The following is a 26,846-nucleotide window of genomic DNA, read 5'->3' as shown; positions in this document are numbered from 1 at the left end:
ATGCCACGGTTAGCATGGCCTTCGCAAGGCTGAGCATCCTGACCAAGAGAGCAGGTCTTGGCGCCACCCTCTCTGCGTGTCCCTCTCTTGCTGGCGTAGGTAGCTTGTGCCCGCTCACCTGCGGAGCAGCACCACGCCACGGTGCAGGGGTCGGCAGGCCTGGCAAGAAAACGCCTCTAGGCTCTCCTTTCCCAGGGGTCTTGGGAGAGGGGCTCTAAAGGAAAGACAGACAGACGTGACTCACCCCTAACCTGTGTGCTCCCTAAGGCTGTGAGGATAGAGCTACAAAGTGAAGGCAGAGCTAGGGAGTCAGCAGCCAGAAGCCAATTTAGTTTCCCTCCCCTCCTCTCTTTTGGACAGAATCCAAGGTATAGAGTTGTGGTCCTATAAACTTCCTGTACAGAAACAGCAGTCATGCCTTTTCTCGGGGACAGTATTGGTACTCATTAAAAAAAGAGGTGGCGTTCTAAAAATTCTGATTTTTCAAAAGCGACAACAAAACTCTTAAGCTCTCACACAACAAAACAACCCAATTCTAACAAAGACAGACTTGCCAAATAAGTGTAGAAGGGGTTTCCACCGCTCTGGGGGAGGGGAGATGAGAGGAGAGGAACACAATACACGTGTTGGAAAACGTGTGTTCACTTCCCTTTTCTCCCCCTGAGTGAGATGGCAGTGTATTGTTATCTCTTGCTCAGAAGCCTATGTTTAGACTGGCGGGAAGAAGAGAAACGCTCGTTTCCCTGCTAAGTTTAAACCTCTATTTACCGAGTGTTATATTGAATTGGCCAAGGTAAACGAACCTGAATCTGCTCTGCGGGCACGTGGATAATGTGGGGCGGCCGGTCGCCATGGTGATGCACCGCGTTGCTCTCCTGTTCATAAATGGCATCGCGTTCAGGCTGAGGGAGACTGAGGAACCTTCGGATCATGGAGAGGTTCTCCCACAGGGTCCTGTTTTCTGGAGAAGGATCTTCTTTCCAGCGTAAGAGCTCACACAGCCACCCCTTAGAGACAAGGGCATAACAGGTCAGTTCAGGCTGATGGCAGGGGGAGGTGGGGGTGGGGCGGCTGACATTTTCCATTAGGAGCTAAAAAGGAAGGACCCTGTGAAGTTAACTTTTTTCACAAGCTAAAAACACTCCGGGACTTTCCCTGGTGGCGCAGTGGTTAAGAATCCGCCTGCCAATGCAGGGGACACGGGTTAGAGCCCTGGAAGATCTCACATGCCACGGAGCAACTAAGCCCGTGCGCCACGACTACTGAGCCTGTGCTCTAGAGTCTCCGAGCCACAACTACTGAGCCCACGTGCCACAACTACTGAAGCCCGCACACCTAGAGCCCGTGCTCCGCAACAAGAGAAGCCACCACAATGAGAAGCCCGCACACCGCAACGAAGAGTAGCCCCGCTCGCCGCAACTAGAGAAAGCCCACGTGCAGCAACGAAGACCCAAGCAGCTAAAAATAAACAAGTAAATTAATTAATAAAAAAATAAAAAATAAAAACACTCCAATTTGTTAAAAAAAATTTTTTTTAACCTGTTAAGAGAATAGCTGTGGCTATCGCGGAAGCGGGCTCTGTTTCTAATACACGTTCAGATTTGCATCTTAAAGGAGGGTTCTATTTTTCAGACTCCAAGGGCAAGACCCATTTACCATGGAGTCTGCAGAATGTGTCAGAGGAGAAAAGCAAGGCTGAGTGTGCTTCTTGTCTGATGAGTGGCCATCTGAGGTTCTGAAGGTATTTAAGAAGGGCTAGGACAGGCTTTTAGAATAATTTTTTTTTCTAACAGTATTCCCTAAGTTTATAATTTTTGTATTAGAAAGGCAACTCTGTGTGAACATGTGTGTGTGTGAGTGTGTAGGAAAGGGAGAGAAAGGACGTGTGCAGTTATGTGAGCAAAAATGTTGTCCAAGGTAAGGCACTGTATTTAGAATGAGCATTAGAAGAATTCTCCAAGATGGAACTTTCCAGAAAGACACCTCGGAGTCCTGCCTGCTGCTATGTACACACGTGGTTCATCAAGTGAGCATTTTAATAGAATTCCTGGGCTAAGAGACAAGGAAATGTCCAACGAATGCCAAAACCTGAACCTCTCTGATGCCTCCTAAGGCCCAGTTTCTTTTTTTTTTTTTTAACATCTTTATTGGAGTATAAATGCTTTACAATGGTGTGTTAGTTTCTGCTTTATAACAAAGTGAATCAGTTATACATACACATTTGTTCCCATATCTCTTCCCTCTTGCATCTACCTCCCTCCCACCCTCCCTATCCCACCCCTCTAGGTGGTCACAAAGCACCGAGCTGATCTCCCTGTGCTATGCGGCTGCTTCCCACTAGCTATCTATTTTACGTTTGGTAGTGTATATATGTCCATGCCTCTCTCTCACTTTGTCACAGCTTACCCAGTTTCTGATCCTCAGATTCTCAAGAACCGAGTGGTCCAACAGAGTACGCTGTTTCACATTCTCATGTCTCACATTCTCTAATCATCATCTCAAACCTTCTTTATCTTGGCCGCCATGATGGACACTAAGCAATGGGGTGGATTGCAATGGGGTGGGCAGGAAGAGGGAAGAGGTCCCACCCACACCCCCCCCTTCACCAGCCAAGGCAACCAGCCCCAGCTGCCGTGCTGCCTGTCGTCGGCTCACAACCACACTCTTTTCTGGAGAAACGTCTTGGTGCCATCGCACCTGGAGATGCCCGGATGCTTACTCCACCCCCTCCCCAGCCCCTTCACCCTGGCGTGACCAGTGGCTGGCTCACCCACCCTCTTGCCCCACAGTGACGACTCACTCTACCCTTTAGAGATGGCCAGAGATGGCTCTCCCCCATCTTCTTACTGCCTTTCCCCATCAATACGGACTTTACCTGAGACCACGTTCTTTCCTGACCTCTTCCTCTTTCTTGTCCTCCTGAACGCCTTCCGGGTCCCTCACCAAATCATGAGCCCCTGATTCCTTATCTTAGCCTCTGTTTTAGGGAACTCGACCTAAGACAAAGGGGTTTCTTGGAAATTCTAAGTAAATGAGTTGGACTGGAATGGAAAGAGTACAGTTTAGTATCTGATTTTTAGAACTGGCCAAAGGGGGTTGCTTTTTTGTTGTTGTTACTTCTGGGTGACATCAGAAAATGGTGTGACTTTCCTTTCCTTCTTCTCAAACTGAACCACTGGAGAAATTCTCTTCTAACTGTAATCTACGGTGGGAAGAAGCAAGGCCTATTCTCCTGGAAATGGCCTATTTGAAACATTTTAAAAGGAAAGATGGAGACTGATAACACTAGCTTCCCAAGGCACACCTACCGCCCAGTCAAGGGTGACAGCTACTAAACCTCATGACATCTACTAACCTTCACCCTAAGAGGCCTTTGATTCTCCATTCAACTCGTTGTTTAATTAAACAAATAATTAACCTACGGACGGTCATGTAATCATGCACTCATTTGATGCTACTGAATGCATAATTCCAGGCTAAGAGAACAGACAGTAAACTGAAGATTTACCTGAAAGAATATTAGCTCAATAAAAAATAAAAGTAATTGTGATTGACGGTGTCACTGAACGTGCTTCTCTTCTAACCATGGCAGTTCTATGCTTCTTTCTGGAATCATATGGTGACATGTCACATTTTAGCTCTATTTATGTGACTAGAACATTAACTACAAAACTGTATTTGAGTATTTGAAATATTTGAGACCCACTTGCATATGGTGCCCCAGAGAGGTTTATTTAGCTCTTACTGACAAATATTTGCTCTCTCGATTAAGCCATGAAAATATTTTATATTTTCCTACATCTAAGCTATTTCTTTACACTTTACCTCTATGTTTCGAGGCAGGGCAGGTTTTAGATCTGTCTTCCTGAAGGCTTGAATATTAACTATGGTTAAGATTACCACCCCCCCGCCTCGTCTCCATTCTTCAGCTATGGCAATTACAGGCCCCCATACCTAAACACAGCAAATTGCTACAATTTTATTTACCGTTCAAGAGATGTTAGAAGGTTCATCAAGAACAGAACAGTTTTTTTTTTTACTTTACTTAGCTAGAATTATACTATTGCAATAAGTGCTTAACATTGAGCATGTCTTTTTTTTTTTTTTTTAGCAATAAATGCTTGTAACTAAAAATTGCTAAAAGTTAAATTAAGAACGATTCATGTAAGAAAATCTTCTCAGAGAAAGCTGAAGAACTCCAATAATTTTTCGAATCCTTTTAGAAACTTTCAAAAGTAACATAGAGATCAGTTAGCACTTGCATATATGTGGAAAAAAAAACAAACATGTGGGTCACAGATGTTCTTTGGAAAAGAAAATCATTAGTTCTTTTAAAATGGCTAATAATGATAGTTAATTCCTAAACAATCACACTCATGCTGGTTTCACAAATATTTCAGAGAAAGAGCCCTGACTCATTCAACAAATATTTTGCTCATATTGTCACTTCTTTGTCTCTATACTTATGAGATGGATTCTTATTTTTATTAATTGCGCATGACTAACATAACATTTCCAGTAGTTTGCTATTAACCTCTGCCCTTAAATAATACTTCTAATTCCTTATCTAAAAATAATGTGATGAATTATAAATCTGAAGCATGTCTCCGCTAGCCTTTCAAGAGACGTGATGATTTTAAGAGACTGAAATCAGATGCTTCTTAGAAAAATATTTAACGGTGCGTGCAGCTGGGAACTGTTAGTTCTACAAGGGTATTCCAAAAAACAAAAATGGGGGGAGGAGCGGTGTGCTGTGCGTCGCCCTCAACAAATAACGGAAAACAGATATTCTGACAGGCTAGTTCTTTGTCAGCAGAGAAATCAACTGGCTCATTCCCAATTTCACTGGCAAAAAGAAGATCAATTTATTATAATACCATTTAAACATGTCGGAATATTCTGACGCCCTCAAATCCTATCGATCGAGACTCTATTAATGATGACAGTAATCTGATCTATGCTTTGCAGAAAGTGACGAAAAAAGCCAAATGCTTTCTAATTCCCTAATACCTTTTCCTAGGTCACTTCTCCATAAGCCATATTATTAGGGCAAACAAAGACAATGATATGTCAGAATACTGGTAATATGTAACAAATAAAAATAATGATTTCCCTATGTACTAAGATTGGCTTTTTAAATGATACATGCATAGATTTACTGGGTGGAGGAGGTGAATAAGGTGCAGCACTTTGTTGCAAAATGTGAACATAATTACCTTTTGAGCCAGGTCTCTGGGACTTAAAATATCATAAGACCATAGGCGGGGGTAGGGAACTGCTCTGACAATTAAATTAGATCACAACTGTTCTGAACAGTAGAAAAGACAGGAGACTAACAGCCTTAAAATAATGAGACTGATCTATTCTCAGAAAACTAAAATGGCACAAGGAACAACCTAAACTTTAGATGTAGTAAATTTGCCAAGCAACATTACGCTGCATATAAAGAGGGCAAAATATAAACAGTAGCCACATGTAAATAAATAAGTAAAACTTTCAGGATGTTCCTACTTTTGAAACTGACAAAGTTGAATTTGACACCTTCTGTTCTAAACCCTTTGTTTCTATTCAAAATCACGCCTTGAGCTCTTGCTATCAATCACAGCACTTCCCCTATTACTTAAAAAAACTGGCATGGACCCTGAACAAGCTGAAAATGCCATGCAGATGAATTCTGAGATAATATGTTCAAACCTGTTATACACAACACAAATCCTGTAAAGTTATGTATTGTAAAACCTACATTTATTGAGAACTAAAAGTCTTGAATCCATCTGCCACAGAGGAAATCCTGTCATGTACTTTATAGGAACCAAGAACCATCTGTAAATGTCTTGCCATTGTAAGCAAGAAAATGGTCAAGATGCTAAACCTCAGACTATATGAAATCAATAACATTCTTTGGACTGGTTTTGGTTAGGGAATCTATGAAAGACATGGAAGATCAGAGGGGGAGAAAAAGGAAAAGAGAAAATGCAGAACGACTGCCAAACCAGTAGTGAAAAAAAGCAAAAACAAACTCAATGACAACACAATGGCAATTTATCATGGTCCATGAAACACATGACTGTACGCTCATGTTAAAGGAAAAATTAGCAGTTCTAAACTCAGTATTCTAATGATGTGCTTTACCGACAGCATCTTGTTGTACCACATTGAAATAAAAATCCTGGCACCTTCATCTCTCAGCTGCTTAATTTCCACCCAAACTCAATCTCTGATTTCCACTCCACTCTTTTTAGAACAGTTAATTCAAGTCAATTCACTGCTTCTATCATTTTAACAGATAAGGGGTGCACAGTGATTTTTAACTGAGTCAGGAAAGCAACCTCGTTTCACGAATGAATTTATTGTACCTCGGAAGCCTCACACACATAAAAAGAGAACCCTTACAAGGCCTGGTCTGTGACAGAGCTGGGAGCACGTAACACAACTAGTTTTCCAGGGGAAAAGAGACTTCAGTGTTCTCTGAGAGAGAAAAAAAAAGTCACTTAATACAATATACAGATACGTATATATTATCGTTACGTACATATACATTTTAAACCCAAGAGCTATAAAAAGAGAAAGAAAATGACAAATAATTCTCCCTGCAACTAAGAAGGAAAAAACATTAAAAAAAAAACAGAATGGGTAATTTGAGTTCTAAAAAGCAAAACATTTCGCAGTCTGTATTTATTCTCCCACCCCTTACCCTCACCTTTCATGTGTTATTTGCAGGAGTATTTTGTTCCAATCTCTGGGGCATATAGTATAATAATATATGATATTAAAAGACATCAATCTAAATAGGGAGGTATTTGATACAAACATTCTAGTGGAAAGCATGAATTACATTTTAGCAAGTAGTAGGAACAGGATTAAGTACATGATCCATTAAATAGTACTTCTCACACAAAAAAATTTCAGTATCGTAGACTAAACTACACCAGGCATTTTGAATGAGTACATTTTCAACAACAACTAACTAGAGAGCTAGCAATTTATCATTCAGCAAATAATTTTCTACTTTTAAAAGAATCTGTTACTTATGCTAATGAAGACAGTTTTTAATTTGCCCACAAACATGCTAATAGAGGGCAATTTTTTTTTTTTTTTAATTTACAAAGCTATCTGCGCTCGCGGGTAATTTCATATCAATGTTCTATAAGCTGGGGTGGGGGGGAAATGGGTTCTAATTGTCAGAGCTACTGAATCTTTTACCCCAACATAAAGGTTGAAAGATATCACAAAAGATGCAAAGTGACTAATGATGTTTTAAACCACCCCTTGAACGTTCCAGAAGGGTTCCATTTTCACACTTTTTGTGCTTTATACACACTCTGCCTCAAATAGTATTAAAACATATTACTTCTTCCAGGCCCCTAATGCAGAGACACACAAGGCCTGATGGGGGTACCATCCCACTTCTGGGTGTGAGGCCTGTATCCTTCCTTCACACACCAACTTTAAACCTTTTTTCAAGAACAATCATAACACTTTGAACAGTGAGAAACAAAACAGCAGCAAAGCACTACTGAAAGCATTTTCAATTATTTACTAGGTTAAAAGGGTGAAATGATACTTTAAATACATCAGATTTCATCGTCTGGGCCATTTTTTGGTGGCAAAGTGGTATTGATCTTTCCAAATGCTGAAAATTAACTATTTTCCAGAAGGTCATTATTTGATTAAAGGCATTAAAGTTGAGGGCAAAGAAGCGATGCACTTTTTTCTCCCCATTCAAATCATCATATAATTTAATAAAAACCATCCCATCATGTCCTGTAATAAAAACGCTTATCTTAAGATATTGTTCTTTACCTAACATATTAACCTTTAAATGTTACGAAGTTCTTGAGGAGAAAAACCTTTGCTAAAGCAGATTATTCTATAACATAATGAGAGGTCCCCACCATTAACATTAATAAAGATACATGTTCTCTATGGAATTAGCAGGAAATACATGAATCTTCCTTCCCAGTTTACTAATATCTACTTTGTGTAAAGAGAATTTCAGCAGGCACTACAAGTAACTTTTTCCTGCTAAGTTAACATTGGTCAGATTCAAGAAAACATGGGAAATAAATTTGAAGAGAGGCGCAGCAATAAATGCATTTGCCATTCGAAAAGTAGCATATTATACTCGCTTTATTCAAAGATGGGTTTTAAAAAGAAACATACTTAAATGGAATATATGTATATGTGTGTGTATCCCCAAATATATTTTATTTTCAAGGTATGGTTTCTGATGCTTGTATTTTTGCTGGGGAAAAAAAAAAACCCAATCATACTAGTTTTTTAAATTATTACTATTTTAAACATCTAAACTGTTACTGTTTTAAACTCTCTCCAGACTCTACAGTTTATTTAAGGGACTCAATATCTTAGCCAAAAAATCTGTGGGTTTCCATACTGCGGTAGTAATAGGACATAAAATGGCTACCCATAAATTTCTCACTTGAGTAAATTTTTGCCACTTTGTCTTTAAGAGGTTAAGCACATCTAGCAGAGTTCCTGGAGGTTTGGCATTTGCAAAATGTTTCTACAATCTAGGGGAAGCTCACATTAAAATTTAGTGAATTTAGAAGGAATATTCAGAATCACCGGTAAATGATTTTTATTTTTCAATTTTGCTTAAAATTTAACCAAGCCAAAAAAAAAAAAAAGACATCATTTGTTTTCTGTGGTTTGATTGTTCACCTCTTTTTTACCTTCTCAAAGCCACTGACTTGAGGGAACACGTAAATATGGTGTTTTATTTCTTTTCCTATAGATTGTTTGGTTCGTAGCAAGATTATCAGATGGCCAGGGTAGATAAAAGCATAAAAATGGTTCTCACTTAAGACTGTCAGGAAAGTTTTAAAGAATATTTTCAAGAAGAATCTGAGAAGGAGAAAAAGGAGGACTGAAGATAAAACTATGAAATTCTAGACAACATATTAAACTAGCTGGCAAGAAGATAATCTCTTAATTCGACTGAAACAGAATTTCCAAAGAAAGCCTTCATTTTACTTTTAAAAAAGTATATATGGAAGATATCTAATTTAAAGATTATTTTTTTCATAGTCTTCAAAGCTGCTTTCAGGATGGTTTCTTCAAAGTTTAAATGAAACAAATAAAAATCTAGCTTACATGTCCGATACTTGAATACAGACTTTGAAAAAGAATTTGTTTTTCCCTCTCAATCCAGGATGTATTTTTGACATTACATAAGTTTCAGTGATATGGTTTGGCTCTTGTTTAACATTTATACTCTCTGTCTCAAAAATCTTAAGGGAGGGGAAGGATAAATTAGGAGTTTGACATTAACATGCACACACTACTATATATAAAATAGATAACCAACAAGGACCTACTGTATAGCACAGGGAACTATAGTTAATATCTTGTAATAACCTATAATGGAAAAAAATCTGAAAAAAGAATAGATATATAGATATTAAACTGAATCACTCTGCTGTACACTTGAAACAAAACATTGTAAATTAACTATACTTCAGTTTAAAGAATCCAAAAAAATAAAAAATAAAATACCACATCTGTTTGTTTAAAAAAAAATCTTAAGTTCTTATTCTCTCCTCACTCTTCATAGCAAGTGTCATTAAAAGACAGAAAACACCATACCCCCAAGGTTCACGCTGTAATACTTGCAACAATTTTCACCTCTGTTTCTACCATAAAGAATCGTCTGCTCCTTTCCATTCTGCCCACCACTGACTTGTCAGCGCTGGGGTACATTTTCCTTGAATGATACTCTTAGGTACCAAACACTCTTTTTTTTTTTTTTTTTAAATTTTATTTATTTATTTATTTATTTATTTATTTATTTATTTATGGCTGTGTTGGGTCTTCGTTTCTGTGCAAGGGCTTTCTCTAGTTGCGGCAAGTGGGGGCCACTCTTCATCGCGGTGCGCGGGCCTCTCACTATCGCGGCCTCTGTTGTTGCGGAGCACAGGCTCCAGACGCGCAGGCTCAGTAATTGTGGCTCACGGGCCCAGCCGCTCTGCGGCATGTGGGATCTTCCCAGACCAGGGCTCGAACCTGTGTCCCCTGCACTGGCAGGCAGATTCTCAACCACTGCGCCACCAGGGAAGCCCCAAACACTCTTTTTAATTATGTCCAATGGACAATTATCTTAATTTCTGAACAAAATAGCCTTTAAGTAATCACTCCTTTTCCTCTCTTAACTTAGGGGAAAGTGTATACCAATGAAGACTAGAGCTTTGGGGAAGAATGAGAAAACAAGGGTTATCATAGAGAGTTGTGATCCCTACAAGAAGCAAATAAATACGATGTTTGACTTGGCCTGCGCAACTTCCTGATAGGTAAATACACAGGTTTAATTAAGCTTTCTTGAATCCCCCCTTAGTCCTCCTCTTTGAGATGCCCTTGGAAAAAGGAGGCTGGGATGAAAATCACTGCTCTGGTCTTTGTTTTCAAACGACCCAAAGTTATCCTACTGGCTCAAAATGACCTTCAAAGCTTCCCAAGACAGAGAAGAAGGTCACCCTCCCCAGAGGTCACTGAAGGGTCCTTCAATCACACTTAGGTCCTAATTCATCGGACCATTTATTAACTGTTGCCCATTTCCCCACATTCTACTCCCATTCCCTATACTGTTCTCTCGAACAGGAAAGCGCTCTCCCCTTTTTTTCTGCCCATCCAAATACTAACACTCCTTCCAGCTACTCTCAATCACCTCAGTGTACCAGTTAAGGGTTACATCCTGTTATAGGCATTTACGTATGCAACCTTGAGCAAATTACCTCTCTGAGCCCCAGATCCTCCTCTACAAAGTGCAGATAATAATGGTATTCATCTCACAAGACTGCAGCTGGTACAAATGAAATAGGATACGTTTAGCCCAGTGCCCGGTCCGTGATAACTACAAAAAGGTCTGATGGACTTAACCAAAAGCATTTCCCTTAAATGGCTCACAGTACATTTGGGAAGAGGCGACATTCAAAAATAATTACTAGAGCAAGGCAGTATGCAGTGAAGGTCAGTGAGGGGCAGACATCCAGTGGGAACCAAGAGGAGAGGAAGGAGAGATGCACTGGGGTGGTCAAGGAAGTCTTTGCTGATGTAGAGTCATGTTGGTTTGGCTTTTAAGAATGGGCAGTATTTAGAGTGGGAAGAATAATGAAAAAAAAAAAAGAGATGAATTAGCAATACGCTAGGAAAAATAGGTAGACTAGTTGCTTTGGAATCCATTCTTTCGCCATTGCTTTTTACCATACTTTCTTGAGGATGCAACTTAATTACTGTGACTTCATCTCCTCTTTATAATGTACTTCTAAGATCTATTTGTTAAGAAAGCCTGGATTTTCATTTTAACACCTATTCTACTACTGACTAGCCCTGTGACCTTGGTCAAGTTCCTTGAGTTCTCTAGACCTCAATTTTCTCCTCTGTAAAATGGGGGTAATGTTACCACCACTCACAGTGTTGTAAGAATTAGTGAGATAATTCACGCAAGGGGCTTGGCACACAGTAACAGTATGATGAATGTCAGCTGTTATTATTTTTATTATTGTTGTCATTATCACAAAGATAATGCAAAGGAATGTGAAATATCTAGGGAGTTAATGAAAATAATTCAGCTACCACATCCCAACCTGAACCCACTATCTTCCTCCCACAAACGAGGCTCCTCCTATATAGCTTAACTCAATTAACCGCATCACCACTCACCCAGTCACCTCAGCTGAAAGGCTGTGATTTGAAGTAAATTGGTATATACTTTCTGAAGCACAAGGTAGAAATGTTGAATGTAGAAATGACTACCAATTACCTTTAAAACACAAATGCCTTTTTTGATCCAATAATTCTACTTCTGAGAATTAATCATAAGGAAATAATAAAGATGTATACAAATATTTAACTATAATAATGTTCACATTAGCATTATTTGTGACAGCAAAAGTTGAATACAACTTAAATATACCTCAATAGGGAATTAAAAGGTGGGTATAGCATATGAATGAATGAAAGGCATATATATGCACACACACATGTGCACACATGTATATGTGTATACATACATGATATGTATACATATATGCATACACACATACACGTATGTGTATATGCAAAGAACATAAATCAGGTTATCACTAGTTAATTAGGATTATGGTTATTTCTTATGTTCTTTCCTCCTTTATGCTTGCATTAAAATTTTTTTTCTAAATTGGCTAGTACTGTTTTTTAATAAAAAAAAAACATAGCAAACGGCTTCAATTTAAAAATATGATTTTTCTTCTTTGCTTCCTCCATAAGCAACAATCACGAAGTCCTGTCAATTCTACTCCTTCAGAAGGCGTCTTGAATTTGTTCCTTCTTTTCCATTCCTACTGCTCTGGTTCAGGCCCTCAGCATTTCTTCCACGAACTAAGGCTGATGGGTTTCTTTATTCCAATCCACCCCCATCTCTGTTACCTGAGTTACATTTATCATAAACAAATGTCAATGCAAAGAGCCCCCTGAACAGCATACTCTACACTTTCCTTCACCCAAGGGGCTTGGAGACGCTTTAAGGCTCACACTTGAATGAGTGAGTGTAAAAATATAGCAAAAGATTTCCTGCAACACTGAAGTGGCAGTAAGCTGGGGGATCAGAGGAAAATAGAAAAATGGCACAGTCTGGGACATTTAGTTAGTGGCAAAAAAACTGTATACACCTCTACAATTCCTGAGGGCATTGTGTATTGTAGCAAAGTCCAACAACTTACATTCATAATAATGTTGCATTTCAAAGGAATAAGATTCAAAGCGAGCTGAAACTAGTAGGTTTAAGAGGCAGAGAAGCACTATTAAAGGCTTCTATCAAAGGCAAATACATTAGACTGTTTAAAGCAGAAGCTTCCTGGGAAACTTACCTTTTCCCAAATCCCTTGACCCCAATAAATATGTGTTCTTATACTGTAATATTACGAAGCAAATTTCTTATCATGTTGCATTCTTAAGTCACTACTAAAAATTTACAATATTTATTTTTCTCTTCAAAATTATGATGATCACTAAGAAAAACTGTTGCTGAATATGTGTATATGCCATGTGCAAAAAAAAAAAAAACTATAAAAATATGAATCTATAAGATGAACAATTTTTAGGTTATGATTGACTCGATACACTGGTTTGTTTGCTGACAAAAATAATCTATTGTCAGGTTAATTTAAACAAATATTTCTGCCACTGCATTTTTAATTGATTTATATAAAACTTTTCAATATTGCAGATATCTCCTCAGATGAGCTATACTTCCCATTATGCATATTGAGGGGCTGGGAATTAAAAATTTAAATCTTCCCTCTATGATATTCTAGGAGAGATAACAAAAGAATTTTTAAAACCAGGGGAAGGCAATTCGGGATTGTAAAAGTTATGGGACTCATATCTTAGAGGAACAATCAAGCGGGCAGGGTCATTACAAGCTCCCAAGTTGCTTATGATTTTGCTGATAGAGTAACACCCATTTTGTGGCCAAAAACCGCATCATTTTACCCATTATGCACACCGACTCATCAGAAGTCGGCTTAATTGAGGGACTCAAATTTTGAGATTCACAAGTAGGCTTTAAAAAAAGAAAGCGTAAATATTTCTAGAAGCATCGTGGGGGTCCCAGTGATAAAGGGCAGGTTAGAAATTTACCAGTGACAGGAGACAAGGGAGGCTGGGGCCACTCAGGCCGGCAGTTACGCCTCACAACCACTGGTCCCGTGCTACACTGGGGAGAGCAAGTCCAGAGAGGGGCCGGGGGTAGAAGGACAGGGGTGGAGTCTGGCCCTATCCTGCCTTTCTGAGCACAGGGTCCCCCCCTGCTGGGACTACCTTAGGAATATGCCCACTTTTGTGAGGGCAAAATTGTGATCCGATGAATTTGCTTCTGAATCATTCCATCCTTCTACAAAAAACTACAAAGCGCCATCTACGTGCCATCTACTGTGAGGCTAAGAGATGCGGGGGCAGACATCATAGGGAATTATTTCTCCCAGCACTTACTGTCCAGTGAGGTCAGAACAGCTTGAACTTCATGTGTAAGCTGATAGCAAAGGTGTAGTTTACCTGGCAAAAAGTTTCTAGCCTAAGGGCAAAGGTACTCTCTCTTCGAATTCCAGCACTATATGTAGGCATCAGAATGCTGGAGAAAGGTGGCCTGTAAGGTTTTTGTTGTGGTTTGAAATGTCATTGCAATGATCTGATCATAACCCCTGCTTACATGCTTTGGAGTGAAGGGCACTTGAAAAATAAGCATTGAAAAAGTAATAAACAAATAACAATTCTTTCCCAGGCAAATTCAAGAATTCCTCAGCTAACGTGTTAAAAAAATATATAATTTTTTCTTCCAACACACAACTTATCTAATCATTGGTCTCATCTCTATTGTGCCATGGACCCTTCTGGCAGTCTGGTAAAGCCCACTGTTTTCAGAAAAATGTTTTTATGTGCCTGAAATAAAATGCATAAAATTACGAAGAAAACCAACTGTACTGAAATACAGTCATCCAAATTGTATCATACAGTAATATATGTGCTTCTTTATTAACGTACCAAATAGCAAGATCTAGGAACAGATCTAATAACTACCATAATTTCAGAGTGATGAGCAAAAATAGTATTTTGAGATATCTACAATAAAAATGTGATATGAAAATATTTGTGATTTTTATTGGTGACAAATTCATACGTATTGCTAATACTACTGTGACTTGTTGCCTATATTGATAATTAAATAAAATGTCAAATTTCAGTAAGACATTAGTGAAAATAAAGTTTTTTTATTCTATTCAAGTTCATGCATGGACCCCCTGGGGGAAGATGGGACACAGGTTAAGAACTCCTGAAGAGGGTGCCCCCTGCAATATATGTCTGTATACAACGTAGATACATACACACATATATTTCAAATATTATTCCAGAACTATCTTATATAAAAGCTCCTAGTAGATTACAAAACTTTGGTATTTATAAGTTCTTGGAACAGATTTGCTTATCATGTTTGTTTGTTTTTTGCCACTAAAGGACCATGCCTCTTAGAGATGGGTTGGAGGGAAACAGTTAATCACTAGTTAATGGTTCCCAGACTGCGTCCTGAGGAGTCCCAGCTTTCCACCAGGGGTGTTTCAGCAGTGCCCTGGTTGTGTGTGTACGTAGGGTGGGGTGTTGACGAGAACGCCCCGCCCCCAACCAATCCTCAAGTCAATCAGAACGGGGGAAGACTTTTATCCCATTTATGTATTTCAGTTCTGGATGAGCTTTTGTTCATAAAAACAACAGTTTTACAGCTTGAAATTTCTTGATTGACAATTGCACTAGCACATATATATATCTCACTGTTTTTCCCTGGTCCTGTTACAAACTCAGTAAATGGGTTTACCACCCTCTGAATAAAGAAAGCATGCATACTCTGACGTAGTTAACTAACGTCATACCACCCCAATAACTATAAAGGTAAGCAAGATTAGTAGAGTATCCTTTGAGAAATGTCTGTATGTGCCAGGAGAGGAACACTATCAATTTTCCAAAGACACCTGGGTTTCCCAAATAGAAGAGGATAAAGTAGCAGGGCGGATACAGTATGCAGGTGGGGAAAGGAATGGAATTAAGGCAGGTGCTTGCTGTTGGGGGGTGGAGGTAGAGGGGGGAAGGCTTACAAATCAAACAATGGTTGGTCTTTCCTCTCATCACCTCTTCAAAGAGCAACTCGTCACAAAGGACACGCCTTTAAGATTTGAAAACAGGGCAGAAGGAAGCTAGTCAAAGGATTAAAGAAAGAAAAGAAAGTGAGTAGGAAAGAGGGTAAAGGAAGTGGGGATAGGTAGAAAATGAGCACATTACCATCGCATCACTTTATATTACATATAATGCAATGTTTATCCAAAAATATAAACACAACTTTCTGCCTAGAAATTAAGCTTGATGGATAAGGCTTTAGTCCTTATGGCTACCCAGGGCCCAAGTTATTTAGTCTCTTTAATCAAAATACTAAAATAAAATCATTACCCATTAGGCTATTACCCTTCCCCCAATCTCCAAACACACAAGCAAAAATTAATTGCAAGCCCGGAAGAAAGAAGGCAATTTAGACAGTAACAGCTTGGCATAGACTGAGCTGGATTTTCTAATAGCATTTGTCTGTTTGTGAATGTATATTTTATTTATAGCCTTCACTTTCTTGACCGTATTGAAAGTAATTTATTTTTACCTAATCTGCATTGCATTTAAACCACCAAATACTCCATCAATGAACCCAGCCAAGTAACACCCTGACAAGTAGCCTAGTGTTGGTACCAGAAGTAAAATGGGTAAATATTTAAAGGAGACACTTGGGGACGGGCACTCCTCAGCAGCTATTAAACGCATGCTACAGGTACCAAGTTACAAGCTGCAAATATGGGCTTCAAGATGTTCCTTCACATCAGCAGCCATTCCCTGCCTCCTCCTCCTGGTTTACTCTCCATTTCACGAACCTCTTCCAAACCTGTGATTTCTCACGGACTGAGTCTATTTTTTCCTCTTTGATGTGCTATCCTGCCCTGAAGAACTTTCATTAATCCCCCCAAATGAGAAGTTAAAGGTGGACTTCCAGGCATCAGTTAAAAACCCAAAAAAGACATGTTAAAGGGGGAAACTCTTTAGCAATCTCTAAGTCATATGGTGTTGGCAACCACTGCTTCACCACATAGTAAGCCAAGCCCACGCCCAACTGAATGAAGCTCACCTCCTCTCTATAGTGTCCTGACTTTGCTAGGTCCCTGATGAGAGAGGGGGATCTTCCAGTTTTCTAGCAACAAGTCTCAGATGAGATCATATCAATCTTGAGCTCATCTCACACTGTATAACATGGAGTTCATACCCTGGATTCCAAACAATCAGTTCTCCTCACTATATGCCACTCATAAATAATCCTTTTGGGCTACAGACCTCAAAATAGCACTTTGTCCCCACAAACTAAGCCCTTCCATTATTCAAAACCTTGCCTCCTTTGTGACTCATTCCCACACTAACACACCTGTCAGCAGGACCTTCAGTCAAAAGAGCATCCTTTTTCACACTTGTGCACCTGTTTCAGCAACAAACTCACAGAACCTGGAACTGCCTGGGACATTACAGAGTCCGACCCAATCTATGTCACCTTCCTGAAGGGAAAGTTAGAAGCCTGAAAGGTCAAGCAACCTGCCCAGGGGAATCCACAACATGATAGACAGGAAATTGGGACACCCCCCCTCCGACTCTTTGCAGTCCTCAATGCTTTCTCTGAAAGATGCAGTTTATGTACAAGTTGTTATATAAACCACATGTGACTTTATGGACAATCCTATTTCTGATGTAGATAATCAGGAACCATGTCCTCCCCCCTTCCTTTCAGCTTGGAATAGAAACGTGAGCTACACTAATAGACGATATTGATGACTTCGACAATGCTGATGAAAAATGCAGACAGTGGGTCCAAAAGAAAACAGCAGAAAGTATTCAAAGAAACTAATTCTCCTTCCTGTACATTTTCCTAAGGATCTGAGGGCAGTGGAGAAGAGCGACTGCAGAGTGGCTGAAGAAGGGGGACTGAGCTGAAAGGCAGGATCAAGTCTATAAATTCCTTTTCAACCCAATCTTCAACCGGCACTTGCTAACAGATACGTGAAAACTGTCCTTTCGTTAGACGGGGACCCAGCAGGGTCCGTAAAGAAAATTACAATATTTTCTTTGAATAATGAGATTCTTGTAGTCTCATTAAATTTAATGGAAAGACATGCTCTTCCCTCATACTCAAAATATTGAATATTCTCAAACTTCACACATACCCCAGCATCCCTAAACAGCAATTCTTTTTTTTTTTTTTTTGGTTCTCTTTCCTCTTCCCTTTTGTATCTACAGGTGTGCTTAGACACAAAGAAATCCTAACACATGAAAACTAAAGTTTGCAAATGTGGAAAGCTAGGGATGATTTTTCAGGTTATAAATGAAATCTTTCACTTGCAAAAAAAACAAGGCAAGTTTCCTTTAAGTGGCGAGTTTTACCAATGACTGCAAAATGCGATTCAATTTGCATGCTGGCTAACCTATCTTGAAGTAGCTATGCAAAATCTTCAGGGTCACTAAAGCAAGGTGAGGAGCAATGAAGTCATAAGCTGTACTTTTTTTTAACCTCTACTTTTCTTATTTCTTGGACTCATCCCCATACAACTATATATTTCAAACCTCTTCTTGGGAATCCTAAATAAAAAGTGACAGCAAGCCATTGTGGATGGATCTCACTGATTAGTAACGGGTGCTTTCACCTGTGTGCTAAGAAGGATTCTGAGGTTATATCTGTACACAATAGCGATGTGACAGGTAATGTGAGGCTTGAATCAAATCTTCCACAATAACTGTATCTTGCAAAATGATTATAAAGGTAGATTAAGACTGTTCGAAGAAACTGACCTAATAATTTGGTATTAACCATGTAAACTGCTTAGCAGCTGAGATGGAAGAGGGATTGTAACTAAAACGAAAATACCTTCTTTTCCTCTAAAGTGATAATGAGGCCAGAAGAAAGTATGAATAGGCAGAAAAATGCTAGATTTCAAAGTTGGAAGATATTATGGAGCAAACTCTAAGCAAACAGTGAAAACTTGGGAAGTTTTTTTTTTATGTGAGGAAATAAAAAAGAGGGAAAAATGGTTAAGGGAAGGAAATAAAGGGGAAAAATCCGCTATTCTATGGGAAACGGTACCTCTTATCAGTAATAGGAATCACCATGGAACTTTAGGAAGCTTCCAAACGAGGCTCATAACTTTAGTAGTAAAACAAAAATAAAGATAAAAAGAGAGAGTGTATTTTATTTGGCATTAAAAGACACTTCACTATCTTGATCTATGTTTTAAATGTTCTCTAAAGCGGATGGTTGTGAGCCTTCTCTAGAGGTACGATTCTAAATCACCACTGATCTTATTCCTTTCTCCTCTCTTAATTTTAGTTTTCCACCAGCTTATTTGCCTTCTTATGGCTCCAGTACTTTAATTTTCTTATGGCTGAATTCTTCTGAGACTGGTGATAACTTTGGCCTTATATGGTTACCCTGCACCTGCACTTTCTGCCAGGGTATCTCCACTATTTCTGCAGCAACAGAATTCACTGGTTTTCAACTCTACCTTTCAAACTGATTCTGCAAATTAACACACCTCTCTAGGAAATAAATTTTTTGATTGGGTCCATTTTTGTTTTGGGATTATCTGGAATATGACCAGCACGCCTAAACTAACAATTTTTCATTAACAAAAATAAGGGAAACTGTCCATTAAAAAACTGCATATGCCCACTGTAGAAATTCTTTCAAAATTTATGTTCAAATAAAAGGCTTAACACTGACAAAATAAAAAAGGCAGAGACTCCAAGGATATTATCCCTCCCATACCAAAAAAAAAAAAAAAAAGAGAGAGAGAGAGAAAGAAAATAAAAGAAAAATTGTACCAAAAAAAGGAAACAGAGAGTACCATCTTTTTCCCATTCGAGTTTTGGCTAAAGTGAAAACATGGAATTTGATGATGGTTTTCATAAAATCACCTGGAAAAAAAACTAGGCAACTTCTCCATTTTTCTAGACACTTCATTCCACTGCATTTTATTTTTATTTAAGCACATCTCCAACACACACACATACAGACCCCAACTCTTAAAAAAAAAAAAAGGGCCTGAAATTTTAGTTACACCACATGTGGTTTTCATTTGTGAAAAATGAACAAGCTGTTTGTGGTTAAACTGTCTAATCGCCTGTTATCAATCTAGCGCTGCATTCAAGATTTACAGGACCCATCAGCTTCTGTGCTACATTAGCTGTAAATTGGGGGCGGAGGGGGGGGGGAGGAAGGAAAAGAGGAGGAGGAGAGAGTTTATCCTGAGGAATAATATTTCCAATGCAGCCACACTCGCACTACATCTGGTTGTGCTGGTAGCGGCAGTTAAATTGAAATATTTCACAGCGTGTGTCAGAAACATGCAGAATGGTAATTATGACAGATCTGATTAAGCCCGAGTGCCACAAGCTCCCTGGCCAGCGCCGGTTGTGCAGGTGTGACCTTGTGCGTGCCTGCGTGTGTAAATAAAATTAATTACAAGCGAGAGGGTGAAGGCTTCGGTGACATCACAAAGCGGAGGAACTCCCAAGGGGGAGACCTAATGGAATATTTTCCCTCAGTCTAATAATACAGTTCATATTGACTTGAGGTAATTAGTGGGATCATTAAAGCAGTTTTCCCGGCGTATTTGGCTGCCTCATCAGATTAGTGAAAATGTTCTTCAGAACAAGCCCTGTGTGGTCTGCCAGAGAAGAGGAAATAAAAAGCAACAAAGCATATTTTGGAATGATAAGCAGCGCTGGACTTGTACTCTAGCAAAAAAAAAAAAAAAAAAAAAAATCTCCACTTCTCTCTGGAGCCTACAGATCTAACATCCCGTCCGTCTTCATTCTGCTGTTCAACTTGCGTATTCCTAGACACACTCTCAACTATTCCTTTCGTTCCCCCTCTCTCTCTGCTAAATCTGACTGCTCCATCATGACGAGCCAGCCCAACTCCCCGACAAATCTCTTTTAAACAAGGCAATTTGAAAATTGGGGGAAAGGCTCTTCCAGGACTGCCTTACTGACGATATGGGGCCACTGGGAGAGACAAAAAAAAAAAAAAAAAGCCCAAGGGAAGGAATGCCACTTAAAATTCACCTGCTAAACAAAAGAGTCCTCTCTTTTGTAACATATAACAGAGGTTTAAATATTTCTTCCCCTTTGGATCTCAAAATGGGTTTTGGCGTAGGCTGAAGTTGGGGCAAACATTCTGGAGTTGAACAGAACGCAGAGCCCTCGTCAAGAAAAGGGCCATTTGTTTGAAACTAGTCTATTGAGCATGCTCTACCTTGCCACCGGAATACGCCAAGCGCTGTCACAGATGGCAGGCTCTGACAGTTCCCACCCGTAGCATCAAGACTCGACAGTTCAGCACAAGATCAGTGACATTCTGTCTCATTAGAACCACGCTAATTATCACAGCTAGTTTCAGGGGAAACCATGTGTTGCAATGGTCAATTTGAAGGAGCCTGTGCATCAACAAACTGGTAATAAGGATCAGACACCTTATTATACGACAGCATGCTGCCTATGATCTGATTTACGGAATCAGAGGCACCGAGGCAGCCGAGGAGGCTGGCGGTTTATGAAACAGTGTGTTTCAACCCAATTCCTGAGGCATACGGGTTGAAAAGGGGATTGTTTAAAAAAAAAAAAAAAATTATACAAAAGGCCACTGGAATGGTTGAAGCAAGAAATCGAAGGAGAACAGATTCTCTATGACCAGACAACAGAAGTAGATTAAGTCTTAGAAAAAGGACAACTTCATCAATTTAGCGATTGTATGGTGACGCCACCAGCAGATTGGAGCTTATATTTTTACAAGGTATTTAATGATAAATTATAAAGTGGCTATATTTCTAGTAATCTCTAAAATACATATATATTTTATATATATAAAATATACATATATATTTTATATTTATATGATATATAAATATATTTATTTGTTTTATGTATTTATATTTATATATTTATAAATATGTTTATAAATATAAACATATTTATATATATAACATTTTTAATATGTATATTTTGTATATATATTTTTATATATATAAATGGATGGTCTATGATTTAGTTGTGTCATTTTGTCACGCAAAAGAACTACATGTGCAAAAGCCTAACAACTATAGTTATAAAAATGAATAATCTCAAAGGTTACTTTTTAAGGTGCAGGTCTTGCAAGGCCAAAAAATTCTACATCAGATTCCTATTACCAACATAAGTTCTTCCATCCTTCTTTTAGTACCTTTCACTGATGTCAAAGTTTAACAGTGCAGTTTCTTCCAGAGCTATTTTTCTATTGTCATTTTGCATAAATGCATTTTTAGAGCTCATTCGTTTCATGGGGCTTTTATTTTCATTTCTCATATGAGGGAAAAAGAAGATAAAGCTAAAATAAAACCTACCTTTACTATCCAAACCATAAAAGACAACTGTTGAGACTTCTGAGAAAACACTTTGTCTTTTCACTTGGTAGTTTGTGAAAGAACGAAATCAGTGTTATAATTATGTGTGAAGTTTAACTGAATGACATTCCGTTTTGAAATTCATTCCTACTTAAGAGTTAAAACCCCATGGGTTTGGTCTCTTCCCTACTCCCATTTTGTAGATACTGGATCCTGTCCTGAAGAACTTTAACTCTTCAACTGTCAAAGATGATTATAGAATGGCTTCCAAAAAGAGGAACTCGTAGGATATTCTGAGTACCCACTTTTCAACTTATACTACATTTTACGACAAAAGGTGGCCTTAGATTAAAGCAGATTCTACAAATATGTACTTGCTATACTCATGCTTTAGAATGCATTACACTGGCCTGCTTCAAAGTGGACCACTCCTGTGGTCACCTTCCTGGAACTTCCTCACGTGATGATCCTCTTTAGAGAGTTGGCTCAATATTCACAAATTGCTTCTTTTCAAATCTTGACTAATATTTTCCTATGACATTTTTTGAAAGATGGAGAAACTGGGCTCAATGAGTTATGACTATACTTGTTACAGTGAACTTATTAAATGGGATAATGAGGAAGATGCATTTATATCACTCTAGTTACCGCATTTTAAATTTTAGAGGAAAAGAAATTTTTAAATGATTTGAAGGTGGCAACAAGATAACCAAGAAGTTTCCGACTTGCTGCAATAGACAATATCAAGTGCCTTGGGGAAAAACACCCCTTTACGTGATTTTTTTTTAGCCCAAAATATGATCGGCCAGTAAGTGTTCTATTTAATAATTCTGAACCTCCTTGATCAAACCCTAGATTAATTAAAACATATGCTTGTTTTTATAACACAGAAACGTGGAAAGGGCTCATATTCAGATTCACAAATTTAGGTCTTAAAACATCGTATAACATACAATCTAAACTGCCAGATTATGTCAATGTTTATGTATTTAAAGCCATTAATTTCAAAAGTCCTGTTGAGCAACCACTAGAGACATAAAGATAGGTCTACACTGTAGAAAACTAAATCCAATATGGATTCCCAATATTTAGACAGAAGGGATTTTTAGAGATGGCTCCCACAGAACACCTGAAATAGGAGATGGACGGGACTCCAGGTCCTTATCAAGAAGGCAGCACCGGGCCCTCCCCAAATGTGGGTTAACCTGAATACAGGCAGGTCCTGAGATGCTACACGCTGGGCTGTCTTACTTCTCTTCTCCCTTCAAGCATTCCTCTGGCCTCTTCCTTCTTCCCGGAAGCTGATCCAGGGAAACCTAACCTGTATCTCCCCAGGATCTCCTCCCGCCCAGTGTAAAAAATAAATAAATAAATGAATAAAGTAAAATAAAATAAGGCACTAGATGGAAAATGTATGAAGAGGCAGTTCTCTCCTTAGATGCTGGCTGAAGGCAACTCTATTAGCCCAAGAGTAGGGGCTCTGAGGACACGATGTAAAGATCTTCCCACAGGCTGCTAGAAAAGCATGTGGCACCAGAAATAACCGGAACCGTGACTCGCAAATCTGCAGGGGCCTCCTGTGGATCTCAAACAGGAGGTTACACAGGTGAAATCGTGTTGCAGCGAAGTCTGTTATGTGAACATTCCAAAAGCATGAATCAGCACAGGGCTTCAAAGTGTAGTTTCCGGGAAGTGTAATTTGATGCTAACAAAATAAAAGATGCCTTTGCTGACATGCGAGAATACACAATGCAGTCATGGTGCCGTGATTTTTTTTTTCCTGGATTTTATCACTGTAGATTCCTATAACCAGCAATGAAAATGACATTCTTAGCCCTATTTCTATCTCTAATGATTTGTGACATATCACGTCTTACTCGTATTTAAGGCATTCCAATCACCATCTAAGAATTACCAAATCTGAAGATGCTTTTTTCTTTTTTTACCTACAAGCCCAAAGAGCACTAAAGCTTTCTTCTTTCTCCTTCACTCTCCCCTCTCTCTCCCATCCTAGAGGTCTTGAATCTCAATGACAAAAGTGTCTGAAAAGTAGATGGAAGAAAGCAAAAGGCTTCGAATTATTTGGTCTCTTTTACTGGTCGTGCTATCTTCACAGAGGCAGAAATTCTTTTTTTAGTGCAAAAAACCACACCTATCAAGCAGTCGAAGTTGTTGCAGCCAAAGACTCCAGTAACTACAGGACTGGTATAGGTAGAGATTGCAAAAGATTCTATTGAAAAGCATGTTCAGTCAAATAGAATTTCCATCATCTAGTTGCTTCACCTAAAAGAAATACCCTGTTCAATAAAGCACTAGAGAAAATCATTTTCTAAACGCAAGTGGGGATGCAGCCGCTCTGGAAAAGCCCTTTATTCTGACTGCATTACTGTATCTGCAACCTCCACCTCTGCAAACATGAAAATCAATGTAACAATTCGACGTACAAGGCAAGGCCTACGGCACTGCTAATGTCCCCTTGCTGGACATACACCTTAAGTCTCAGAGTTCTCAGGAGGTTTGCTGTGGAATAAAATTAGATTCCAACATCTGCCACCATTAAGGAAAAAATTCCATTTCCGTCTCCCATATGAAAACACTATAACCACTGAACAGTAACTGAACCTTGATACTGTAATGGTTATTACCCAAATCAACTATTTTTTTTTAAACAGTAAAATTAGCGAATTCTGCTCTCATAATTATTTGAATATTACCAGACTAAATGTTTGATAAAATTCTAATATGATTCACTTGGAAAAACGGCTGCTTATTTGAATACCCTGAATATACAGTGTATTCATTTGTAGCTATTCACATTATGTTTAAAGCATATCATCTTTTTAAAGTTTGCGTTAGCCTGCTTTCCTACCCAAGCACAAAAAGTGGCCTACCTTCAGTTTGCACTTGCATACTTTACCCAGACATTTCTATTAACGTTAAAAAAATCTCATTTCTATTACTCATCGAAGAGAAAGTATAATACATGCGAAATGGTGGGATCTGAAAAGTTGGTTTCTTTTCCTGAAAATACTTTGCGCATTAGTCATTGCAGACCACAGCTACACATGTCTGGTTCCACCACATTCTGGGGCTGTACTATCTTTTCAAAATAATTCTGCTGCCTGCCATTCAGGGGATTTACATAAAGCTTTACCTTGTAAAATAAAAGGTATCTGAGATACATAAATAGATAATAAATAAGTCACTCTGTGTGGAGGTCTGAGTCTTTTGCTTAGCACGTTATAAGAGACATTATCTATTTGTGTTACAGTGCTGCAAATCTAAAAGCTCTTCTGCATACATGACAGCATGGGACCTCCTCCCATGTTAAAAGAAATCTTGGGCTCAAAAAGGTTAAATCATTTCCCAATACCAGAACAGCCTGGACCATAGCCTCCTTTGAGTCTTCTACCATGTACCCTTCCCTACGCCCCAACCCCAAACAGACATGAAAAAGCTTGGCTTCTAAGGGCCCTATGTTGGCAAGAACCCATATTCCATGAATATGTCAATGAAGAAAGGAAAGCCCCTCCCATTTCCACTATCAATTAGTCCAGCATCCTTAATTCCTCTTTCCTTTGGTCCTGATGCTGCCTGGAACCCTGAAGAGACACTAAAATAGTGATGCAGAGATGCAGAGAATTTGGGGTTGGCTCTCCTACTTTTCAGTCAAGTAACCCTCGTGTAAAATGAGGAAATCAATGTTACGGCCCACAGGGTTACTGAGAACTAAATGCAGATGATATATAATGCATGACGGGGTCTAGAACAAAAAAGGTAATGAATGTTAGGCCAACGTAGAGAATCAGGGCGAGATACAGAAGCAGATGGGGCTGGACCGGCTGAGATAAAAGTGGCTCCAGCACATCCCTCTGTACACGTGCTTCATTTGGGAGGACCTCTGCCCATGCTGACAAGCTTTGGCACCTATCTCCCGAGGCATAAACAAGTCTTGCACAAGTTAAGAATTCTGACCATGAGAAAGGTCCGTCGGATTTGAAGATTTTTTTTTGGTTTTGGTTTGTTTTCTAGTTTTTCTATTTCCTTCACAAAAAATCATGGCAGGTGAACAGAACTTAAGTCAATGGACTACCTGCCCTTGTTAAGTCAGATCTCTTCTCTTAGGGATATATATACAGTTTTTGGACTGTCTTATTTTTCAGTAATCATCAACTTTTAGATTTTCATCAAGAGGGCAGTGCTAACATCTAAACTGAACAGCTAAGAGAAAGCTACAGAAACGCTTTTTAACGAAGTTCCAGTAAATTAGTAGTTAGGAATAACTACGTGAGGGAATGAAAGTTAACAGTCTGCTGGACCCCAGTAGTCTACAACTGGCCCCTTGGATTCTCTTTCAACCAGTAATGAGCTAGCAGCTTTGGGGGTTCTGGGTAACACACCATCATGGCAGATACACAGAAGTTGGCAACTGACATCTTTGCAAGCGACTCACGGGGAGCTTCGTAGGACAGGAGTCCCAAGAGAAAAAATGTTTAAAAACCCCCTAGAACATCACTCACATGACATTATCAACCCATGGCTACCACTGTCTGAATAGCTCCAAAATCAGAACTCAGCCCAGGAGGGGAGAATTGGGGATATCATGTAAAAGAAAGAAAGAATGAAGGTGGCAAAAACGCCGCTAGCCAGAAGGAGCTATGCTCTCGTCAGAAAGGAGAGGGAGGGTGGTGGTGATTATATGACAGATGCCAACTTACCAAAAAGTTTTAATATTCTATTTTTGTTTGTTGGTTTTAAGGCTGCCCCTTATCACAATAATGCATGTTTAGTTTCTCTGTTTATCTATTCTGGAGATTGGGGGAAAGTGTTTGGCCTTGTAAGAAGACAGTCTGT

At 39.0% G+C, this 26,846-nt stretch overlaps 1 protein-coding gene and 1 long non-coding RNA gene across 8 annotated transcripts in view; both read right to left on the bottom strand.

Moving 5' to 3' along the window:
• Positions 1-26,846, bottom strand: part of SATB1 (SATB homeobox 1) — a 98,851-nt gene that overhangs the window by 3,335 nt on the left and 68,670 nt on the right. For 6 of the 7 annotated variants that reach the window (XM_082459277.1, XM_082459276.1, XM_082459273.1 and 3 more), the window contains exons 10-11: positions 804-1,007; positions 119-214 (exon numbers count right to left, since the gene is read on the bottom strand). In XM_082459277.1, coding sequence (XP_082315403.1) covers positions 119-214; positions 804-1,007 — 300 coding nt within the window. The remainder of the gene's footprint in view (positions 1-118; positions 215-803; positions 1,008-26,846) is intronic. The other variant, XM_082459279.1, reaches the window with a different exon arrangement.
• Positions 4,523-25,112, bottom strand: LOC309660464. Its single transcript, XR_014263425.1, has 2 exons — positions 10,069-25,112; positions 4,523-9,735 (listed from the first exon to the last, which is right to left on the bottom strand). It is a non-coding gene; the product is annotated as an uncharacterized lncRNA (long non-coding RNA).

The sequence above is a fragment of the Balaenoptera physalus genome (assembly GCF_965194825.1).
Source record: "Balaenoptera physalus genome assembly, chromosome: 4".
Classification (NCBI taxonomy): Eukaryota; Metazoa; Chordata; class Mammalia; order Artiodactyla; family Balaenopteridae; genus Balaenoptera; species Balaenoptera physalus.
Note: the sequence above shows the minus strand (reverse complement) of the source record. Positions and strands in the feature narration are given on the sequence as shown.